General features: G+C 37.4%; 1 protein-coding gene across 1 annotated transcript in view; it reads left to right on the top strand.

The window, feature by feature from the left end:
- The window catches only part of MTPN (myotrophin), a 30921-nt gene extending 7798 nt beyond the window's left edge, over positions 1 to 23123 (top strand). The window contains exons 2-4 of the mRNA XM_015628981.1: positions 14024 to 14137; positions 15206 to 15289; positions 19859 to 23123. Of these exons, the coding sequence (XP_015484467.1) occupies positions 14024 to 14137; positions 15206 to 15289; positions 19859 to 19945 (285 nt within the window). The 3' untranslated portion in view covers positions 19946 to 23123. The remainder of the gene's footprint in view (positions 1 to 14023; positions 14138 to 15205; positions 15290 to 19858) is intronic.
- Positions 23124 to 23897: the final 774 nt, after the last annotated feature.

The raw sequence follows: 23897 nt of genomic DNA, 5'->3' as shown, positions 1-23897 counted from the left end.
TTGCAGTGGCTAATAAGCTGAGCAGACCAAAACATCACTAGATTGGTGTTCTAGAGACTGCCTGTCACACTTCCAGCCAAAGTTCAGAGAGTGTTCTGAGTCAGTTTATACAACAAAATTGTGCACTGAGTTCCTGATGAGCTAAGATCAAATTGTAATAATTATTGCTGAATGACTGGTCATTTATGAACTTGCTTTTTAACACACTTGTGACCTATAAATTAGTGATTAGCTTCAAGCAGGAAAGATGAGCTGTTAGGCCATTTGAGACAATACAGAGAGAGCTGTCCATAGAACAGCTACCATCAGCATCTCTCATTTAAACTGATTTGTTAATGACACTATGAAAGCAAATACCATAGGTAATAAATGTTTTAAACGTATTTTTCTGTTTGTTCAAAAATACTCCAGTGCTTGATTCAGGTAATGCAATTGAAAGCAGAAAATTTCAAGTCCTTAATTAAGGAAGAAGTTGGGAGAGTTCCTGTGAGGCGAGATCTGCGTTTCTCTGTATGCCCTGTGTTAAAAAAACCCAAACAAACTGACAGCAAAAACCACAGAATCCTTTCACTCAAGTGAGGTGTTTTTGAGAATCTTTATTTCTTGGATTGCTGACTCCTCAATAATTTCAGTAATGCTGTTAACTGTTTCTTGGCTAAAGTCATGTATATTTAGCATGGTTTAAAAAACTTGAATTTGGCTTGTGATAAAAACAGTAATTGTCTGATATTTAAATTTATCTTGGGCATAATGACCATAAATATAATTACTTTCAAAATAAGTTCCTCTAATTAAAGTGTAACATGAAATACAGTCTTTAGTTCCATTCCTGTAACATGTTAATAGACTGTATTTACTAAAGCATTTTCAACAGTAATTCCTGGAAATCTGGAGAAAATAGCTTAGCTTCTGTAGGTGGATTATATCAAACTTTAAAGTGCAATACCGGTAAGTTTTAATGAAAGTATTGCAGTGAAGGTGAATACTCCAAGTGTGTATAATTGGTTTGGGGAGCCATTCTGTAGATGTTTATGCATATGTTTTTAATGTGTTTAAGTATATAGTGCTTAGGAAGAGGCAGTTTTTATGGATGTAAAAATAGCTTTTCTGATTTAGTTTTTTTACTTCCACGTTTTGTTTTTGCATGATTCCAATCACCAACTGGTTCATCATGTCAACAAAACTCTGCATTAAGGCACAAAACTTCTAGAACTTATTGATGCTGCGTTTGACATTTCATATCTTTTTATGCATTGCTGTATGAAGAAAATGTAAATTCAGTGTTCACATGAAAATAATGCCTGTTAATCTTATAAGAAAACCTATTTAGAAGCTAAGCTTCATTGCATTGAATTTCACCGAACACTTGATTTTGCCTTGAACATATCTTTAGTTCATTTTCTGGAGAAGTAATTCCTGTTTATAGTGCTAAGCCCCAGTTAAAACACTTAAATTCTGGGGGTTTTTTAGCCATACCAATAATCTTGGGAGATACATTCACCTTCCTCTATTCTCTCATATCTACCTGATACAGTACAACCTGAGGTTTGAGAATTCACATTTATTATTGTTGTGGTGGTATTTTAATTACTGTGCCTTTAGATCATGCAGAGAATTCAAAATATCAAGCTGGCATCTGTTGAAACTGAAACCCAGTAGCTGGTGCTGTGTGTTTGTTTCGGAGGAAAACATCCACTTCCTGTTCTTTCCTTGGACAAACATGTACTGAGCAGTTTAATACAGAACTTGATGTGGGCTTCTTCCAGAAACTGAAAGTGTTTTAATTGGGAGTTAACAAAATACAGAATGAGTGGTAATGTCTGGGTTCCTTTGTTCTATTGCTTAACTTTTGGAGCAATTTCTGACATGCTAAGCTTGAGAAAAAAAATCCCTTTTTGCAGGAACAGGTGGTGTTTTGTAGATTTTTCTGTATTCATATTGTCATCTGTTGTCAGTTTGCTGATGGTCTAGTACTGAATTACTGAGGCAAAATTATTGCTCTGATTCCTGTTTTATGTATGGTTGATGGCTTTTGTTTAGCAATCATTTGGCACCCATGTGAGCTGGAATATCTTCTGGTTAGTATCTTAGTAATATTTTAGGAATATCTTCTGCTACCGTTAGAGTGGGTATAATCCAAATTACGTCATCCAAAATGCAGTGGGAAAACACGAAGTCTGGCCCAATCACTTCTGGAATAAAAAAATTCAACCCTTTCAGGCCAGCTCAGTGTTGCCTATGAAAATGGACACTGCACTATGTTCAATAGATGCAGTGCTTAACACATCTCTTTAGATAGGTTTATGTCAACTTAAGGTATAAAGTCATTAGGTTGATCTACAGTTCTTCAGAATTAATGGTTAAAGGCTTTTATTGATGTTTGTGCCCCCTGTATCAGGGCTGACAGGTGAGTCCTGATCCTGTAGCTGAAGCATTTTAACTTTAATTCCGAATTCTAGCAATCTTTCTAAGCAGAGACAGCTTGGAAAGTGTCTTACCATTGGCTGTTTCAGTTGATGGTCCAGAATATTTCATGCACTACTATTCATCAGGTAAAGAGGTAATCTGAACAGAGAGTAATGATCCCTTGGTCTGGAACAGTTTGCTCTGTCAGAACTAGTTGCTGCCATTACTCTGAGCTGTTGCCTGAGAAACAAACTTATAAATGGGAATTCATAGGAGCTGAGAGGAACTGCACAACTGGGCCTGTTTCATCACTTGCTAGTGCAGGTATTGAGCGGGTTACATTATTTCTCACTCAAGTCTTGCACAGATTAAGGATTTTGGGGAGGGGAGAACAGCTCTTTTCAATAACACATGTGTTTGGCACATCTTTGAAGCTGGGATTGTAGCAGGACCTTCTAGAAGCTGTAGCTGGGAAACAGTTGGTTCATTACTGTTCTACAGAACAACTCATGTATCAGGTTTGTTTGTCTCCCAAAATGCTGATACAACTGAAGCACAGATGGCTCAGTAGTTCAGTTTATTTAGCAGTTGTTTCTGGAATTGTATTCGTTTGACTGAGACAAAGGACTTCAGATTGCATTTGATTATGGTGGATAAGCTTGTTTACCACCAACAAAACCTGAGAAGTATGCTTGTTAAGCACCTTTTTGTCGGCTTAAGCCAGAATAAGTGTAGCAGTGCTTTAAAAGCTTTTCAGAGGACTTTAGATACCATATCAAGACAGGCAAAATTCATCATCAGGTTCATAATTCATTTTCTTAACTTTTATAGACCAAGGATTGGTTTTATTATTGGCAATTAAGGCATCTCCTAAAGGAGAGAATTGCAAAGTAGATACCCATTTTTTTACATGGACATCTACATCTGTCTGCTCTGGTTGTAGAAATTGCTGCAAAATGAGAGAGCTGGAGAGACACACACTATCCTCAGAACTGAAACTCCTTTTTGATAAACTGATGAGGGTCTTCAATGGGGAATGTTGTGCTGAATTATTTTGAGTAGCCTTTTTTTTCATATTTTTAAAAGCACATTCTGTGTTGGCTATTGCAGGCTAAACTAATAGCAAATACTAGAAATGAATCCAGAAGAAAAATGAAAATTTGATATTCATGTTTGCAGCCTCTTTCATAGGGGTTTAACTTTCTGTATTCAAGTTCCCTTCTCAACATCTGTTAACTTGGATTTGGATTTTGATCGTTATTTCTACAGGATTTCTTGTGGATGTTTTTTCTATTTCTGTTTGTTGCTGTAAGATGTGGTAAGGGGGAGGTGTAAAATCAGCTTGTCCCATATATTTCCTAAAGCATAGAGGGTAGAAGGAAGCCAACTGGGAGAAAATTCCTTTTTGCTTCAAGTTATAAAATTTAGAGGACAAGGAATAAAACACCCAGAAGAGTTGAAAAGATGTTATTGAATATATCTGAGAGTAAACACAGAAATAATCGTTAGGAAGGCTTAGCTAATTCTGTCACTCTGCTGTTAAACAAAAACCAACAAACTTCCAGGTAGTCTGAAATTCTCCAAGTGGACATTGGTTATCCCACAATAAATTTAGGTCATTTGCTTCAGGTCACTTGTCTGCAGACAACTGTAGTCCACTCAGGCTACGGTTGGAAAGCTTCTGGAATGGTTGGAATATGCTGAACCACTGAGCAGCAACAGCAGTTGTCTCTCTGCAGGCTGAATGAGGCTGGGTTAAACTGATTTTCTTGGGTTGACTGAAAGTAAGTAATTTTGGAAAATAAGGGGATTCACATGAAAATTTGGATCTGGCACAAAATTTTTGCAGTTGCCATTGGAAACTGCCTACTTGAGTTGATAACCTCGGCTCTGGCAGGATCTTACAGCAAGTTTGAAGAAATCAGCTTCAAAATCATAAATAATTCACAGCTTACAACATTAATCTTTTTACTTTCCTTTCTGCTCTTTGGGCTTAACCCAGACTTTGAGTTACTAGTTATTTTACCAGGTTCCACTCTTGCTCTTGGTTTGAGTATCAGTGACTATTAGTGAAACGTGGTCATTTTTCTTGTGAATCAGAAGAGACAAGAAAACTTGAGGTTCAATAAAGATGCTGAGCAGAAATGATAAAATACTATTGCTTCTTCTTAGACCTCCTGCACTGTTTCAATAGTTTTTTCAATGAAACAGGTTGAGTGGAAAAGTGAAATTTCTCTCTATGATGCCTCAGTGATAGCAGCCCCATGTCAAGTGTTTTTATCCATTTATACGGAAGAAGTATAGAAGCTTAAGTGATACCTTGCACTGACTTGTTTTGAGCTGGCCATTTGAATTGTTCTTGCACTTAATTAAAACAAATGGGAATGTGAAAACAGCACACTGGACTAGCATTATGATAAAATACACAAAAGCTGACAAAAATTATTTCCTTGTCTAAAGTATTGGACTGGTGGTTCAGTTACCTTCAGATTCGTATTAAGGAGGATAATGTGAGGGTCTGTCTGCTGGATCAATGTACAGCTGCTCCAGTTCCTGTCATAGATGCAAATATTTAAGCTCTCTACCCAGCAGAAACTGCTTCAGGCTGGTGCTTATTTCAGTTACCATAATGAAATATTTAAAGAAAATTTTATAACCAGCTTGGAAGAAGAAATTAATTTATTTTCTCTGCTAGTCAAAGGTGTTTAGAGTAGTGCTAATTTTACACTTGAAAACAATAAATATTTTTTTGGAAACACTATAAAATGGATTCAGTAATTCATACCTAATGTCTTTTCCTATTGGTAATCTCCAGGGACCTGTGAAAGTGGATTTTGGTTGGCTAAATCAGTTTGTCTTGGCAAGAATGAAAACTACTTCATCAAAGTCAGTGCTGCTTTTTGGACTCTGAGACTGTTCTGTGGGGTGGGGGCAAAAGTTGAACTCCAGCACTACTCAGAAGACCGGATGGAATGTTGTGGGATCACTGAAGGGCAGACCGGGTGACTGTTCTTGTGCAGCAGGCTGCCTTGCTTGACCTGTTATTCTACAATGCTGTCAGAGTTCTTCAACATATTTTATAAAAATACATCTCTTGGGTTCGTAGGTGTTTTTCATTCCAGGTTGCAGTTAAGGCTGGCAGTGTGTGAATCAGTGCTTTAGGTGAGAGCAAGGTTTACAGAATGGAATCCATACAGAACCGCTCCAGGGGCGGACTGAGGAGTAGGAACTCCAAAGGCACTCTTTCCAGTTCAGGTCATACGGGAAATCCAGTACTTGCACAGAAGCCCAAGGATTGTTTCAATAGTGATAAAATTCCAGTAGTAACAATACTGGGGTAGTACCAGTTGAATTTTCATTGGTAAAACTCAGCCTACTGTGTTAGCTTTTTGTGTTTGAACTCACAATATTCAGTTTTAATTCTTTTGAGGCCTTCAAAGTTAATTGAAAAACAGAGCATTTGAGGTTCCAGTTCTGTGCTTGAACAGCTGATTTGTGGAAGATTTCAGAAGAGGAAAACTATGTAAAGTTCTGTTTCTATGATGAAAGGTCAGAATGCCCTTTTTTGTGTTATTTCATAGAATCATAGAATGGTTTGGGTTGGAAAGAGCTTAAAATGAGCAGGGAGCTTCAACCTCCCTGCTGTGGACACAGACACCTTCCACTAGACCAGGTTGCTCAGAACTCTATCCTCCTTGGCCCTGAAGACTTCCAGGGATCTGGGCAACCTGTTCTGGTGCCTCACCACCCTCTCAGTAAAGAATTTCTTCCTAATAGCTCAACTAAATGTTTCCCAGAGCTGAACACAGCACTCCAGGTGAGTGAAGAGGGGTAGAATTGACCTGCTGGCCCCATGGCTTTGGGTCCAGTCCATGGCACATTTGGCTCTCAGGGCTGCAAGCACCCTTTGCTGAGACGTGTCAAAGCTGCTCATCCACCAACACCCCCAAGTCCTCCTCTCCAGGGCAGCTCTCAATCCATTCTCTGCCCAGACTGTACCTCTGCTTAGCTGTACTTGTGCTGTTTGAGTACAAAACTGCAGGCTTTCTAAAGTGAAGAAGCTCAAGATCCTTCAGGGGCCTTTCCCTAATATGAGAGCATGTTAACATGTTAACTCTCTAACATGAGAAATGGTAAGTGTTTTTCAGTGCTGCAGCTTGTATCCCTGGTCACATGTTTTGAGGAATCTGTAACAAATACTCAGAGTCACTGAGGTAAGTTAAGAAGGGAGAAAGCAAAATGGTCCACTGGAAGGAATCTAGAAACATAGAAATATGCAGAGACAGAGGAGGTATGACAGCTGAAAGTGAGTAGAAATTAGTTAGGAATCTAGAAGGCATAGGAAGATCTGGACCAATTGCTTTATGGAGCAAAGGACTTGTTGAAAAAAATATGAAAGCCTTTCTACCTCTGTTTTTATTGGTAGGTGAAGGATGTACAAGTTGATGCTGTCAGAATTGTAGTAGCTTGTTTTTTTGAGTTTTGTTGTTAATTTTTTGGGTTCTTTTCCTTTTAGGAAGATAAAGGGAAGATTTTATATTTAGCTTTCTGTACAAAGGGCAAGATACAGAGAAGTTTACTTAGCTGTACACAGTGAAAGTGTAAGAGACAGCAGTTCCAGTTCAAATGCAAGAAGTTCTGATTAGATGTTAGAGAAAAAATGCTTCCTTATGAGGATAATCAAACCCTGGGAAGGGCTTATGCCTGGAGAACTTTTGTAATCTTCAATTCTTGGAGATCTGTAGAACTCAGCTGAGCAGCCTGATCTGATTGGACCTGATTTGAGCAAATGTTGGACTGTATAACCTCCAGAGTTCCCTCTCAGCCTTAAATAGTCTGTAATGGCATGAGTCACTAGACTGACAAGCTTGTAGAATTAAACTCTCCTTATATTTTTAGATTATTAGTCAGATTTCAGGAAGTGTGGTATTTGACTTTTCTCTCATTACCACCAGTGTTTATGACCCATGGATTAGCTATATAAAAAACATCATCTTGTTTCTACTGTTTGAGTAAGGACTGAAGTTTGTGCTTGGCTTACAATATTTTTAAGCTCATAGTTACTTTAGAAATTGTAGAATGATTGTGTATAGAAAATGGGTGTTTTTTTTCAGTTGTTTCTGCTGCAGTTTTTAGGGATTCTCCATCAAGGTGTTTACATCTTCAGTTGCTAGAGAGGTAACTTTTGGTTAGATGATCCCCAGAGCTGACGTGTGGCAGCAGGAGACACTTGAAAACTCTGAACCTATAACTGAAACAAACACAGGTTAAGAAGTAAAGTAGTTTGGCTCAAGTACTTAAAATACAACCATTTTGAGAATTTAAGTAGAGTGGTAAAAATAATGTATTTTAATCTTCAGAGTACTTACCTGGTGTTTGTGGGTTTTGGATGGTTTGGGGAAGTGGGCTTGTGGTTTTTTATAAAGTCTTTCCAGTGATGAATGAATCTGGAGAAAGTTGTAGTGGAGAATTCTTGAGGGGGTGTGAGCAGACTCAAACTCTGAGAAAATGAAATAGTGTGTTTGAGGAAGATTAAGACATAACCAGTTCATCCATGCCCCCCACATACCCACTGTGGAAGTCCAAGATTTATTTTCTAAACTGTTTGAGTATATACCTAATAATTTTTTTCTACAGGTGTGATTTATCCAAGCACTTGCTCTTCCTTCAGAAGACTGAGGAATATATTTTTCTTAAGTGATTTCAAAGCTCACTTTATGTATGTTCTACTTCAAATAATACAACTTAACATTTCAGGCACTTAGTTTGATTCAAAAACTAAAACTTGCTTACATTGGAGGGAAAGATTTAATTTAGTGGATAGCAGCATAATTTCTGTTATGGCAAAACATTTCTTGAGATTGTATCCAATGCCATGAATTACAGTTTACTTCTGCCATCTTACTTAATTTCTTTGAATTTTTAAAAACAAATAATACAACCAGCATAAACAAAGGCTGTGGGGAAAATAGTAAATATGAAGTTTTTGGAAGTAGTATTTTCAGTATGCAGCAAAACAGTCAAAATATCTCATCCATAGGACTTAAACTTTTCTTTATAGTAAGAGGGTTTTTTACTCTTCCTCTTTTCCACTGAGATAGCAGTGATTAAGTTGTTGCTATATTTAATATGTCAAAGTTACCTAATACACTGTAGGGGTGGCCATCCCTTGTATGCAAAGAGATGGAAGTAATGCAACAGACTGTACAGTGAGTTATTTTCTTTCCTGGAATAATGAAGACAAGAATTACACAGTAGCTCCTGCAAGATGCTTCCCTGCACTCTAAGGACATCTGGCTGCATGGAATCTGTTTTCCTTCATTAAAACTGAAATGAAAGGAATGCATAAAAAGGGGAGATGCAGATATTTTTGCATGACAAGATAAGTACAGATGGGGATATGGAGTTGTTTCTAAATCTGAAAGAGCATTTTAATGCCACAACTATTGCAGGCACTGCTCTACTAATACAGTTAACCTATGCAATAGGATTTAATGAGGCTGCAATTGTCAGTTTCTATTCCTGTGGTAGAACTGCAGTGTAAATCCCAGCTACTAATTGCTGGTGTGTTCAGGTGCCAAGTCATGGAACAGATGAAGGAAATGATCAAATAAATTCTCACACTGATTAATTTCCTCACTGGATTCATCATTCAGTGACTAATTCTGGTGCAGGGGTGGGAAGGGTCAAACTTTGGCTGGAAGCAGCAGAGCTGTTCCTGCCACGCAGGAGAAAAGTTGGTGCTAAAGTGAAGCTGTGACATTTGTAGCCTGGCATAATGTTCTAGAACAACACTACTGACAAACCACAGTGCTCACGTGAACACCTGGCTCAGGTTTGGTTTCAGTTCCTGTGCCACTGCAAAATAAGCCTGTGCTTGAGGCACCTGGAGTGTGCTGTAGGAGTGCTAGAATGGTGCTAGATGAGGTTAAACTTGAGTTTAGCTCATTTGGCTTTAGGTGTTGATGCTTCTGAAACTGGCAGGTGCTGGGAAAAGAGGGAGTTAGCAGATAAAGGGAGCCCAAGGCAGGCATAGGATACAGCCTTGTGTAATACAGGCTACAGAAAGGCAGGGGCTATTGAAGGATGGAGTCAGTTTGGTATGGTTAAATAATCTCCCTGGAAAATAATGAGCTTTAGAAGTTGTACTTTATGACTAAACTTGTTCATCCAACATTTACATGGAGCTGATGTCATAACATGCATTAAGGACAAAGTCAGCAAAGTCTGGTTCATTCTTTTAACAAGGGCTGCAAAAGAAAAAGGAATTAAATCTGGCACAGCTTATTGAGGGCAGCTGTTGAGGTGCAGATCCTTCCAGATTACTCTGGGACATCCATCAGGTGTACAGGAAGGCAGCTTGGTTGTCAGGATATCCACTCTAAGCTCAGGAAGAAAGAGGGGCAGCATAAAAATTGGAATTGGGGGTTGAGTACCCAAGAAGAACACAGGCACTTTCCAAGGGCATGCAGGGATGGAACTAAAAAAGCCAAAGCCTTGACTAGAGCTAAACTGGAAAAGGACATGAGATACAACAAGGGATTTTGTGTAGGTATATTGCTAAAAGAAGGTAAAGCAAGGAGAATGTGTGAGAGAGAGGGTAATGAAAGAATTAAGTTCAAGAGTAACTACTTTTGACAGTATTCACTTAAGAAATTAGTCAGAACAGATCTTTTTATGGATTAAATTGCTCCATTACAGAAAGTGGGTGATAGTTGCATTCATAAGACGATATAACGAATCCTACTCTTAGTTACTTAAAAAGCAAAGTTCTCAAAGGTATTTTGAAGTGAGTTTCCAGTTTTTATTTTCCTGTCCTTCAGTAAAAAGTTGATAGCCACATCTCAGCTGGCATTGATACTTAAAGACTTTCTAATTGAATGTTCTGTTAGCTATCCTATGTGACTTTTTGAAATAGGCTATGTAAGTTTTCTTTTATGTCATCTTGTTTAGTAATTGGAGATTCACAGAGGCTTTTCTTTACCCATAATCAGATTTTAATAGAGGGGATTAAAACAGATACCTGGGAACTGCTGTTTCTGATGTTTCATGGGTTGAACAGGTTTTTAATGTTACTGCATAGCTGGCTGGTGCCCTGGGTCTTTGATCTGAAAAGAAAAATGTTACTAATGGGATTATGCCAGACTTAGCCTTAAATGGGTGACTGACTAAACTCAATGTATTCTGGAATGTTATTAAAGAGGTGATCATGTCCTTTTCTTTTGCATGGGCAAGTTTTTGAAGCTGTGCACAAATACTTGCACCACTGTTGATGAATTTGTGTGTCTGCTCTAGAAATTGAACATAAATCTTCTTTCAGGAGAAGCATGACCTTTGACTGAAGCTATGTTTTATTTTGGGTTATAGGATTCCTTGATCCTGGAGTAACTGTATCTCTTCCAAATACACGGGTTAACCTCCTTGCTGATCTGTTAGACTCTAGAAGATGGCAGAAGGGAAAAACCTTTCTGTCACTTTTGGTCTAGTGCACAGAAGATTTTACTCCTGTGGGTATAAATGAAAAATTATGCTCCATTTTGTCAGTTCATGTGGATTCTGACCATGTGCCTCTACAAGGGATGGTGATCATTAGTGTAAACCTTCAGCAGCTTAGTTTCAGCCCACCATTACTTTGCCATCTCAGAGTTCTGTATTGAGAATGGTCACTGCATGAAACTGCTGATACCCAAATTCATAGCATTCATTATGGCATGTTTGGCCAGTATTACCCAAAACCACAGTAAATCTGGAAAACTTTATGTAGAGATAACATTTTTTTTTGTATCTTTACTTGTGTGCTGTTTGCTGTACCAACCTATGGCAGGGCTTGAGAGACCACTTTGTCTCATTGTGTTGGCATCAGTAACCACACCTTCACCAGAGCTGTTCCATTTATGAGGCAGGGGCTCAAGTCTTCATCTTATCCTTAAAGATTTAGTTCCAACCCTCCTGCATGGACAGGGACACCTTCCACTAGACCCCATCCAGCCTGGCTCAGAGCAGGGGGGGTTGGGACTTGATATTTAAGGCAACTTCAATATGTACTCCTGTACTGTGTAATGTGCACATTATAAAATATATCCCAAAAATGGAAATTAAAGATTGAAGTTCAGATGAAATAGACACTATTTTTACGTTTTATTAATGGTGTAATATAGATTTTCCTTTCACACCCCAGTGGATTGTCTTGCACACCTCTCTGAGTTTTCACACCTCACTTTGGAAATCACTGCTTGTCCTACAGAGAGGTACCCTTGGCAATATAAATAGATCTAAAGCCCAGAGAAAAATTATCTCTGAAGAGTCCTGCAAGTATATATGTTAATGATTGCATTTGAAATAAGTGGTTTTGCCAGAGTTTGAGCCCTGTGTATTAAATATATTGGCTTACCTTCCCTTCCTATTTCTATATATCTTGGACTGGCAGTAGGAAAGGCCAGGTAAAGCTTTATAACATTCAGTGGTCTGTTTTACCATGGCTTTTCACACCTATGAAACAGCTGGATATTTGGCTTGGTTTATTGCAGAATATAAGAGTACTTTTTTTTCTTTTTAATTTTTGTAATTTACATGATGTCTTTGTTCTATTAATTCAGACTAAAATGTTCTGATGTTTAACTTTGAATGTTATTGATATGTGTTCTCAGTGCCAGTATTCAATACTATGTTATCTGTATTTGGGACAGCTTTATTTGCAGATCTTTTACTAGATACTCCCCTATAAATAAGTTTTCATCATCTTTATGGGGTTCTTAAAAGAGTAGGAGATCTGGTGGGGTTTTTCTTCCTTCTGAAAGCATTGTCCAGCAGGAATTTATTCCACAGCTAGCTTAGGAGAGAACAGAGGACCTTTGTTTTATTCTTCAAAAACAAAGAAAAATTAGTATAGTATAAGCCAGTGAGCCAAATAATGTAAGTTTAAGGAAGTGAGATCTTTGCTGGACTGTCCTAATCTTGAGAAGTGGTGACTCTTTCCTTTTGACTATGAGCTTTGTGGCTTGACTGTGTGCTGTCCCAGGACTTAGCGTGCCTGCCCTTCTCCCATTACCATGTCTTGGCATGTGCCAGACTTTACAAGGGTTGTTGTAGACTGTTTTGGGTTGGTTATTATGTGGCTTTCATGTGGTTGGCTTCTCAAACTTGTGCACCCAATCCCTAATGTATCAGCAAACATGAGAGGTTATGTAAATGCCAGTTGTTTTTAAATTGATGGCAAGAGTCTGTGTGCAAATAAAAGTATGGGTAGAGTTTAATAATGTTCAGCATAAGTATATGCTGTTTCTTTATATGCTTTCCCAGACTGTTTATGTGCTATTAGCCTACTTTGATCTGGGTGATTTTTTTTTTTTTTTGATTTTTTTTTTTGGAACTTGTCAATGAAATTCAGCAAATGAGAAGCTACATCACAATACTATCTTCTACAAGGGTATATGATGAATAATTGAATATCCTATTGAGAAGAGAGGAGAATAACAAGGTCATCTTGTTATTTGACTAGTAGTGTAAAACTCTGATTATATAGAACATCAAAAGCAGAGTAAGATTTCCTTCTGGCAATCTTCTCTTCCATTCTTAGAAGGGAAGTAATGTCTGGAAGATAAATGTCAATCCCTCTATTCTGTGTACTTGCTAGAAATTTGGGACAGGAGTGAGGGAACCGCAGGGGCTCTATAGAGAAGTATGAATTGGTGCTGCAGCCGAAATTCTTCTGATTGTTTTTCTGTGGAGATACAGGGCTTGGAGTATGATGTTAAATGTAGCCACTTCCTGAAATACTAAGATCCTTTGCACATGGGAACAAGAAGTCACTTACCACACAGCTTGTCTCTAGTTGGTTTCTAGTAACTTCTTGTCACTAATGAAGGGCAGTAAATCAGTTTATCCTTAGTTGCACAACCCAAGGTGAAGAAACAAAGCTGATTAGGTACTCAGTAAATTAAATTTTGTTTACGCCTTAAGAGGTGTCTCAATCCACTCATAGAGGAGGAATTAGAGTACAACTTCCTGTGGCCTGATCTGGTTGACTCTTCAGGCTTGTTTATATCATGTAGAATTGGCAAGTACTATTTATAAAGCAGTGTGGACAGTTTCATAATTGGGTTGTAAATTATGGATAGCCTGGACTCACTTGCTGGTAGTTAGGATGCTGACTTGCTGCTATGCAGCTGGTTTGTCATTATGCAAAACTTCTGTATTCATAGAAGCAGATAAAGGAACTTAGCCAGATAACTATGATCCTAGCTATGGGGCAAGAGAAGCAAAATTAGCCAAGGGGTGCATTTCATACAATTTCTAATGATTTTTTTATTGATTTGGTTTGTGTTTTTTTTTTAAATCATGAGTAAAACCTTTTAAATCATAAGTTTAAACCTAGTGCACTTGGTACTTGTTACACCTGAGATGCAATATGGAAAAAGAGATCGAGGTTGTCTTACAGTCATAAAAGCAGATGTGAGGGAATAAAAATTGAGTAACTTATTTTTCATTTTTCTTGGGCAGTGACTAAATATTTGGGTAGAACATTCTTCAGCATGTTCAAAGGTGTTGGATTTCTTTCAAGCTCTCCCTCGTGTGTTAGCTCAAAAATTTTGCTCATTAGATTATATTTATATTGAAGGGTGAAGATGTCAACCGGACACTTGAAGGTGGGAGGAAGCCTCTTCACTATGCAGCAGACTGTGGACAGCTTGAGATCCTGGAATTTCTGCTCTTGAAAGGAGCTGATATTAATGTATGTATTAATGTATTTGCAAACAGGTCTTAAAGTCTTCCCACACACACCAAAGGGATTGATGTAAGTGCCTAAATAGTCACTGAAATATATAAATCAAATAAACAATTGGATGCATTTAAGAATATTTGAGAGGCGGGATTCTTGAGGTTAGAATCTTACAAATTATGTTCATTAAATGTTTTAATTCTCTTGGGACACACTGGAAAAAGTTGCTTGTAGCTATAAAAAGTTAAAATTTAATTTGACCGCAATTAGAAAAAATATTCCAGTAATCACATCATAAGGTTTGCAATTCATATTTACATTTATTGGAAGGGGTTTAAGAAGACATCCTCAGCCAGGGCAGGATCAGCTGTTTAAATTTTCTTCTTTTCATTCTTTCTGGTTTAAGTCATTTTGCTGTAGCTTGACAGGCATGGCTTCTTGTTCTGCAAAGACTTGACTGAGCTATATCAGCTCTCCAGAAGTTAAGCTCCTAAATACTTTAACCATACACCCCAAATCTTGTTCCTTAGTGCTTGTCCAAAAGTTAACATGTAAGACATCTTAGCTTTAGTTCCTAAAAAAAATGCTTAGATTTTTCTCCTGGATGTCTGGAAACATTATCTCTTCCTTGGGAATTTTCCTAGCTGGGGAAGAGTTAAAAATAGCATTTCAGTTGCTCCCTTTCTTATTCTTTCCATGGCTGTAGTTTAGAGAGAAGACAGCCAAGACAATGTTTCATCCAGAATTGTTTGATAAAGTAATGTTGGCTGTGAACTGAAGAATTAGGAGTAGCATTTTTAAATTGGGCAGAATTTGTCACCTGAAACTGCACAATTTTCATTACTGGCCTAAAATTATGGACAATTTATCTAGCTTTGGGATACCTAGAAGTCTTGTGGAAGAAATATCTTGCTACTACCTATTTTTTAAATGAAAACTTTTAAAAAAGAGTGAGAAAAAATCCAGTAGAATGTATTTCTGGCTAATATTCTTAAATTTTTGCTTCCTCTGCCGTTGATTAAAGATAATTAAAAGGTTTGTGTGAAATTGTCCTTCAAGTAATTGTGTCTCAACTTACAGGCTCCAGACAAACACAATATCACACCACTCCTATCAGCAGTCTACGAGGGCCACGTTTCCTGTGTGAAATTGCTTCTGTCAAAGGTAAGATAGGAGTGTTTTGAGCAAGCCATCCATTAGCAAAGTATATTACTGTGATTTTTTTTTTTCTCAGTAAGATTGTGATGCTCTAGATCATATATTCAGAGCATCAAATAAATGCTATTTATGTTACTAAAACAGAGGGGGTACTCTGATCGTGGTGCAAGACAGCTGAAAGACAAAGTTGCAGGACTTCTGTGCTGTAGCAAAAGTAACAGTGGCCATAAGACTATTGTGGGTTCTAGCTAGAGTGCAGAATTGCTAATCAGTAAGGGAAAAAAAAATGCATTCCTTCAGTGGATTTGGCTTTGGCAGCTGTTTAAGTGTTTCATGTGATGGAATCTCTGCTGTGAAGTTGCTCAGAGGTGTGGTTTCCCTCAGCTTTTGCCAGATGACTGAGAACCCATCTGGGTTGGCAGAGGGAGAGGAAATAAAAGTAGGAAGCCAAGCTTTCCCTGTCCTATAGCTTTGTAAATTTTGTCCTGGGGAGAATAAACTTAATCTGACTGTGTTTGCACTTTGATTTATATTACAAAAGTGATCAATTTTACAAATCCAGTAGTTAATTCAAGCTATCTTTTGTCTCCATTGATATGCACTTCTACTTGATTACATTTACATCATTTGTCCAAAGGATTTTTTGCTGTGTAATACTTTCATATGCCACTTCCAGGGTAAAGTTTTCCTTAACTGCTTTAATGCTGCATGAATTTCACTTAACTTCTTTGATCTTGTCTGATATTACTTATGCATTTTTGCAAACAAATGCAGTGACTTTTAGTTTAGAATTCAAATGATGTATATTTGCTTAAGTTTATTGTGAGGATTGATCCTTCATTTAGGATCATCAAAAAATGAGGCATCCTTTATCCCATGTTGATTTATTTCTATTTCTGGTTTGGATTTTTTTCCATCTTAGGTAAGTTATGTAATAAATATAAAATAATACATTATGTATATGTAATACCTATATATATAATAAATATATAGGTAGGTCAAATAATAAATTACTTTTGTATTTCTTCATGAAGAGTTAAAAGCTGTTTGTTTCCATTTACATGGGCTAGCTGATGAAATGTTTATAAACTGGAAGTTGGCTTATCAGCTCTGTTTGAGGCAGGGCTTACATGCAGTGGTTGTTCTGTCTTCTAACACATTTATTTTATGGCCCTTGTTTAAACATTAGTTTAAACATGTCACACCGTGTTTGTGCCATAGTCATATGTTCTTTGGTAGCAGATAGCTGGGAATCCACATTCAGCCCTTACTGAAATATCTAAAAATTCCTGACTGTTCAGTGTTCTTCCCAGTTACTAAGCAAACATTCTCCATTGCTTTTTACGCATCTCCCCTGCTGTGGGGATGTTTGTAAACCTTTTATGTGAGACTCGAGAGAGGGAAGAGAAGGGGGAATATTTAAAGAAATGTTTCAAACATTGATCCATGTTTTTCTTTAATAATCTGGTGTTTGGTTTGTAATGTAAAAAGTTGTGGTTTTTTAGTTTCAGAGAAACCAAGGTGTTAAAATAGACAATTAGCAGTTTGAAAGCTTCAAATGGAGGGCAAGAGTTGTTGCATAGGATGCAACAAACTTCATCCATTTGTTCAACTTCCAAAACAGTTCTGCTTTTGTGTTACAAGAAATACCCTGTTAAGCTGGGCACCTTTTTTCTTCTGAGTGTGGCAAAAAGAAGAGCTGTGAGTATGACATCTGTTCACTCTCATTCTTGGTTGCTGTACTGGGGATTTCAGAGGTGTGCACGTCTGTCCCCCGTTCAGAAGCGCTGGCAGATCCGTTGCCCATGAATTCATCCATGTACTTTTTGAACAAGAAGACATCTGCCTCTGTTATGTCACCTGGCAACTCTTTTTGAGCAGTTTGCTGCTTGCTGTGTAAAGCAATCTTGTCCCAGCTTCGTTAAGTGCCCCCAGTTCTGGTTTTGCAGTTTGATGGGGGCTCAGCTCCCATCATGGGTTCTGGGTTTGTTGCTTTGGGTTTTTTCCAGAAGTGCAGCTGGAGCAAAGTAGTTCCTGTGTGGCTCTCAGAGCTTGTTTAACATTTGTGCTTTGCCTGATGGCTTAAGTGGGCAAACATTCTTGTTTGTTATTACCCTGCAAAGGGGAGAGAGGGTTTATATTTGTGTATGTGTATTTTCAGAGTAGAGCATAATACAAATATTAGTAACTTTTTACTTTAGGGAAGTAGAGAATACTGTGGAATCGTTGTACTTTCATGAGTTTTTTTATTAAAGTTGCTTCCAGGCAGTGTTGTACTTCTGCAAATTAAAGTCCTCTTGATCTGACCTTTATTGTTTCCTTCTCTTTTTATTGAATGTAGGCAGGAATCTTTTTGTCTAGCTAATGGGCCATTTTCTAAATTTATTGGTACTGAGTTTAATAAATGGTGTCCTTCTTAGGTAGTTATGACCCTCTTATCCTACATTCAGTAAAGCTGTTTTAGAAACCCAGGTCTTGCATGTCAATAGCTTTACTGAAGTATTTTTCTGAGGGGGGAGAGCAGTCCTGTGTTAAAATTAAAACCTCTCTTTATACTTCAAAGGTAGCTCAGTTAACTGTTATCTTTGCTACCCTAAATGCTGGTACATTGGCGAACAGCTTTGTGAATTGAAGTTCTTTCTAAATTGTCAGATCACTTACTGCATAGTTCCATTTTTCTTCAAGATTTTCTGAGCTTAATATCAAGGAACAGCTTTGAAGCCTTCTTGATTTCAACATAGACTAATCTGAGTGCTACCCAAGCAGTAAAAATAATCAACATCTGCAGAAGGAGCTATTTGTACTCCTAGTTGCCTTTCTTTTCCCTGGACAACTAAGACTGTAAATGTTGAATACCTGCTAAATCTCTCGGGGGTATTTTTAGGGGGGAGATAAATGTTCTACAAGCCATGTTCCCATGCTTTGAGCACAAGTGTGTGTTTTCAGTGACCAAATTGTCACTTGTTGGAACAGGCTAATTCAGCTCATGTTCATATCCCAAAGAACTGCAACATCCTTGGGCCAAGGAAAGAAAGAGAGAGAAAATACTACAGTTGCTCCTGTCATTGGAGTGAACTCAATGCATCTCTTGCACTGAGAGTCTCTAGGGGCCACAAGGAAGGTGAGCAGCTCCAAGAGGATCAGTTTGGCCAGTGGACCTCAAAACTGGCAGTGCTGTGTTAAAAAAACCACTGCAAACCATTTTTGAGTGACAGGTTGATTGAGCACATGCAAGTAAAGAGTGTACAAGTTTCAGAGGGAAATATCCTGCATTATGAAAAGTAGTATTGGTGGCACATGGCAGTGGTATCAGATCCAGTTTATTAGAAAAGTTTAAGGAAGTGAGAGTTGTCTCAGGAGCAGACATGGTATTACGTTTGGAAGTTCAGTGAGGCTTTGTGTGTTTAATCAGTAAAGAAGCTATGGAAATTCCAGGTCCATTATGTTCTTAAACTATTCAGTCTCCTTAATAGTAACTCACAATCTTCCTTGTAATTGAGAAGGGATTTGTACTTATTCTATGGAGAGCTTATGCATAAACCGAAGACAACCTTCTGCTGTGCACGCTTTTGACAAAATATGTTTGGACCCAAAGTGTTTTTCCTCTCATTTGATACAGCAAACACACATATTTTCAATCAAGATTTTCCTATCATCTTGCAGAGTTGTTCTGAAATAAGTCCTGTGATCTTTAATAGCTTTTGTCCCCTTATTTAGCTGCCCTATTTACAGTTTAGTCTGTGTTTTCCCTTTCATGAATGATTACACAGTGCTCAAAGCAAACATGACTTGTTAATCACTGTTTCCCTTCTTTTGTTCTCTTCCTATAAATCTGGCACTGTGCTTGTGCTTACTTGAAGCAGTTTATTCTAATTCTTTGATTTATCCAGTTGGTGCATTATCCTCCAATTTATCCAGTAGGTGCATTATCCTTCATTTATCTGTTGCCTCCCTTGTTCTCTTTTGTTGCCTTTTAGGTGTGCTCATAACTTTCAAAACCAAGCTGAGCAGTTTTGGACTTGGAATGATTCTGTGGTGCTTTTCTGATATATCAATAGGGACTTTTTTTTCAGAATGGAAAAGAAGCACAGTCCTTATTGAGTGCTGCCATTTTATGATACAGAATGGATATAGTATGATTTGTTAGTAAATCAGCTCTTCCAGGTATTATCCGTCTAATTTAGCACGTGAGAGCTTCTTGCACCATAGAATTTGTAGAAGTGTGTAACATTGAATTTTTGCTTCTGTAAGAGTAGTAGTTGCTGGAAGCAAAAAATCCATCTGTTTCTAAGATTAACACTGGTAATTTGTTGGACTTTTGCAACTTGCTGTGTAACAAAAATACGTGGCTTTTTTCCTTATTTTTAAATGACGAAGCTGGAAACTCAGATTAGCGGCATGCTGAAAAGTTCTGTACATAAATCTTGTCTGGTTGGTTTCTGAATGAAAGCAAGGCGCTGCACTAAAAAGCTGTATGTAATCAATATAATTATGCAAGGTATGTAAATTTTGATGCACTTTGTACTGATGCAGCCTGGCTTTATGAATTGACAGTCCTTCTCATTGTCTTTCCAGGGTGCTGACAAGACTGTGAAAGGCCCAGACGGACTAACTGCCTTTGAAGCCACTGACAACCAGGCAATCAAGACTCTTCTTCAGTGACGGATGGACTGATACCTTAAATGTCTCTCCTGTGGCCTCACACTGCTGCCTGTCTGTCACTCTTTGCATCTTCCAGCTTCTTCAGCTAAATACTTTGGGGGGAGGGAAATTCTTTGAGTCAGACTAGTTAGGGGCTTGTGTCGAAGATAATCTGGTTGGAGAGGGTTGAAAACCATTATGAGCAGTGTCCCTCTAGGACTTCTTTCCAGTGCACAATCTCTTCCCATTTCTAGTGAAAATGGAAGGAGGAAGACAGACCATGCTGAATTTTTGGCTTGTAAGCCTCCTAGATTAGTACTAAGATTTTTTAGATAGATGGAAGTACTTCCTTTAGATGGAAGTACTGTGCTATGTACCTGAAATTAATTGTGAAGGAGACAGTAGTCCCATGCTTTAGTGTCTGCCATAATCTGAAGTGTAGTAATGTAGGCGGCTGGGTTGCTCTTCTCTCTTCTCTCTCCTCTCTCTGTGGGTAGCTTTATTCTTCTTCTGCCTGAAGCTTCTGTTGCAGTTTTGAGGACTTTTGATACTAGTTATTGGAGCTGTTCTTTATATTGACTAATTGGATGTCACACTAATGTTTTCTGACTCTTGAGCAAACCGAGAAAGACCGGTTGAGGCATGGTGGTGTCACACTCCATAATATCTGCCAAGGTACTTCTGGGTGCTTGAATTTGAAGTCTTTCTATCCCATATTTGTTCTGGTCCAGGACAGGCATTTTAAGTAACTGGTTTTGAGAGAGAGGTCAAAATTTCACTGTAGTTTTTTTCCAAAAGGAATGTAAGATGAAATTTCTTTACTCACAACATCAGCATAAAATTCCTAGACATGTGTGAAAGCTCCAGGCTGTTTAGTACACAAGGATAATCAAGGCAAATGTGGAAAATGAACAGTAGTTATTTAGACATTCATATCAGGTGAACACTGTTGCTAAACTTTCCTGCTAAACATGGAACCTTTTTAAGTTCAGATGTAGAAGCAGGAAGATGTACAAGCAGAAGTCTTAACTTGCTCGAACTACTACAGAATTTTTTAATTGTGCATATCTTCAAATCAGTGTTTCATTGTCAAATGGATGAACCTCTTAAATTCCATTAAGGCATGGGGCTTGTTCTGGAAGTTGCCAGTGTGACCATACCCCATTAACCATTGACTTTTAGATAAGATTTACAATCCCAGTAAGTATGACAGTCTTGATCATTCATGGGACGCTGTTTAATGATGTTCTAGGCACTCCCGTCACATCCTGTGGTCCTCAGGAATGTCTGAGCTTCTGACTTTCATCCTGAAAATTTTCATTAGACTCTTGGTTCACCTAAAACTGAATAACAGGTTCTATACCACAAACTATACATCTTCCTCTCTTTTGGAATACCGATTTCAAACTTTCTGGTGACAAACGCAATACAGCAAAACAAATGTATATAACGTCTCATGCTGAATTCTTAAACAAAAGTAGCTGATATTATTTTGATATCACTGTTGAAATTGAGAGGATATATAGAAGTAGACTGGTGACTACCACTTGTATTTAATGGAGACTTAGTTTTACTTGAATAATGTTGCATATTAGGATTGAATGTCTCAGCTATGAAAAGCATTGCATTTAGACTGTAAAATGAGAGCAGGAACCAATTTACATCTTCACCTACCATAAGAAAAGCAATGGAGAAAACAATCAACTCTGGCCATAAACTGTACAGAGCAATTACTCCTTTTCCTGGAGATGGGTGGCAAGGAATAGCAGAAGGGTTGGAAATCAGTGATAAATCAATTGGTGAACTGCTGATAAAAGAACAAGAATATTTGGTGAAGAGTGCTTTTAATAACTATTTATAAGAGGACTCTTTAATCTTATCTCTGATCAGTGCTGGATTGTCATGTCATTGTAATAGTGTGAACACAGACTGTAGGTTTAACTCTTCATTCAGCTATGAAAGTAACAATCTTTGGCATCAATTTGCCTCCATATTATGCTATTAAATACTTAGCTATTCAGATACTAGTCTAGAAAACTGCAAAAACTGTTTTTACGTGGAGAACTTGATTATTCAAGTTTTTTGTGTTGACTAGTGTCAAGTTGTCTGGCCAATAGCGGTTTTGTATTTTTGTTGGGTTTTTTTTTCTTCTGTATTCTTTCCTGCCCTTCCCTTTAACTCTCATTTAAGTGAGCAAAGAAACATCATCTTTGTACTAACTCTTCTGGAGATTCACTGAGGCAATTTTGCCTCCCTTTTTCTACAATTATGGGGACACCTTATTTTTTCTTACTTCACCCTGTTGGGGGAAAAAAGAAGCAAACAGACTTCAGTGAGTCAAGTGTTAATTTGGCTGTAATATATACCCAAGCTGCCTTTTGAGATAGTTAAAAAAGATGGCATTTAAAGTTTGGCTTATAAAGAAGAAATACTTTTCTGCTTTTTGCACTACATAACAGATGTTTAATCATTTTACCCAGGATTTAAAAGAAAAAAAATAAAAAAGGTAAAAATAAAAGCTTATGCATTTGTAATTGCCTAAAGACTGGGCTTGTTCATTTGTTTCTTTCTTGTTAGCTATTTTGTGCAAAAAATAATGGGTGGCTTCCTCTATCTTTGAGTAGGTCCTAACTAGATAAGAATACCAAACTGTAAATTATTTTTCATTCTATAAACAGAATTTAAATACTTTGTCAGACTGGAATTGCATATACTTGGAAATCCACTCTGTTCTTAAACCTTTTCCTTTGAAATTTGTGCTGAATAAGTTATAAACTTAAGTATGTTTTGGGTTTTGTACCCTCTGCTCCCTTTTTCTTACAGGGAGCAAATGAGAAAAGGAGTACAATAGCTAAATGGAACTGAACATAACATTGATTATTTGTAGAAGAGGCTGGCAAGAATAGAGTGTCCTAGGTCAAGCAATTGCAGTGTTGCATGCAAAATTTCAAAATGAACTTGTCTTAATTATATTTTGTAAATGGATAAACAATCATCTTTCTACGCAGTGACAGAAGAAAAATTAGTGCTCTGTGCATTTTGATATTTGACTTTCTCTTTTCACCATTGTTAACTGTTTTGACACAGTTGGGTTCATCATTATCATGGTTCATAGGCATCAGAATGCTAAATGATACTGTATTTTTAAGTTTGTGTTGCAAGAATGAATGGAATAAACTTGAATTGTGCTATATGAGAATTTGGAGTTTCATTTCCCTTTCTTGCTGCCATGTTTTATTAACCTCAGGCTACAACTTTTTATTTGCCTGGAAGGCAACTGAGTTCCAGCTCACATGTACAGTGATTAAACTGTTTAGCTGCTTATAAGACTCAAACGTGGAAGGGAAGCTGCTTTGAAAACTAAATATATAATGTTCTTTGTGGTTGTTTTAGGGGGTTTTAAAATACATCCATTTAAAGGGGGTTTTGATTGTTTTTGTGGTCTTGTAGTCTGCTCTTCCTGCTTTAATGGTAATTCATGAAGATCTTCTATTCAGGTTATATTCTAAGAGACAATCTGTAGAGAGAGGAATGTTTCACCTATTACCTCTGAAGACTGAAGCAATTTGCTTTCTCCTTTACTTCATCAAAGACACTGAAAACAGTTATTAACAAAAATTGCAGCTGAAGTATAAATAAAATTATATAGAAATGTTTATTCATTATTCTTGTGACATCTTTACAGTGACTTTGTCAGAACTTCCTTTTATAACTTTGCTTGTCAGTAGAGATTTGAATCTAATTGCCTGAAGTGTTTGATATGATTTATTTTAAAATAGACCCTTGAAAAGTACAGGAAGATGTGTCAAAGTAGAAGAACTATAAATATCTAAAAAAAAAAAAAAAAGATTCAAAATAAATTAAATTTTCCTGCTTTTCTCTTCTAAACTTTGAAAAGTTTACAGAACTTCTCTTGCTGTATGCACAACCTTTTAGTCAAATACTGGAGAGAGCAGGTGTGTGTTCATTATAA

The sequence above is a fragment of the Parus major genome, chromosome 1A (assembly GCF_001522545.3).
Source record: "Parus major isolate Abel chromosome 1A, Parus_major1.1, whole genome shotgun sequence".
Lineage (NCBI taxonomy): Eukaryota > Metazoa > Chordata > Aves > Passeriformes > Paridae > Parus > Parus major.
Note: the sequence above shows the minus strand (reverse complement) of the source record. Positions and strands in the feature narration are given on the sequence as shown.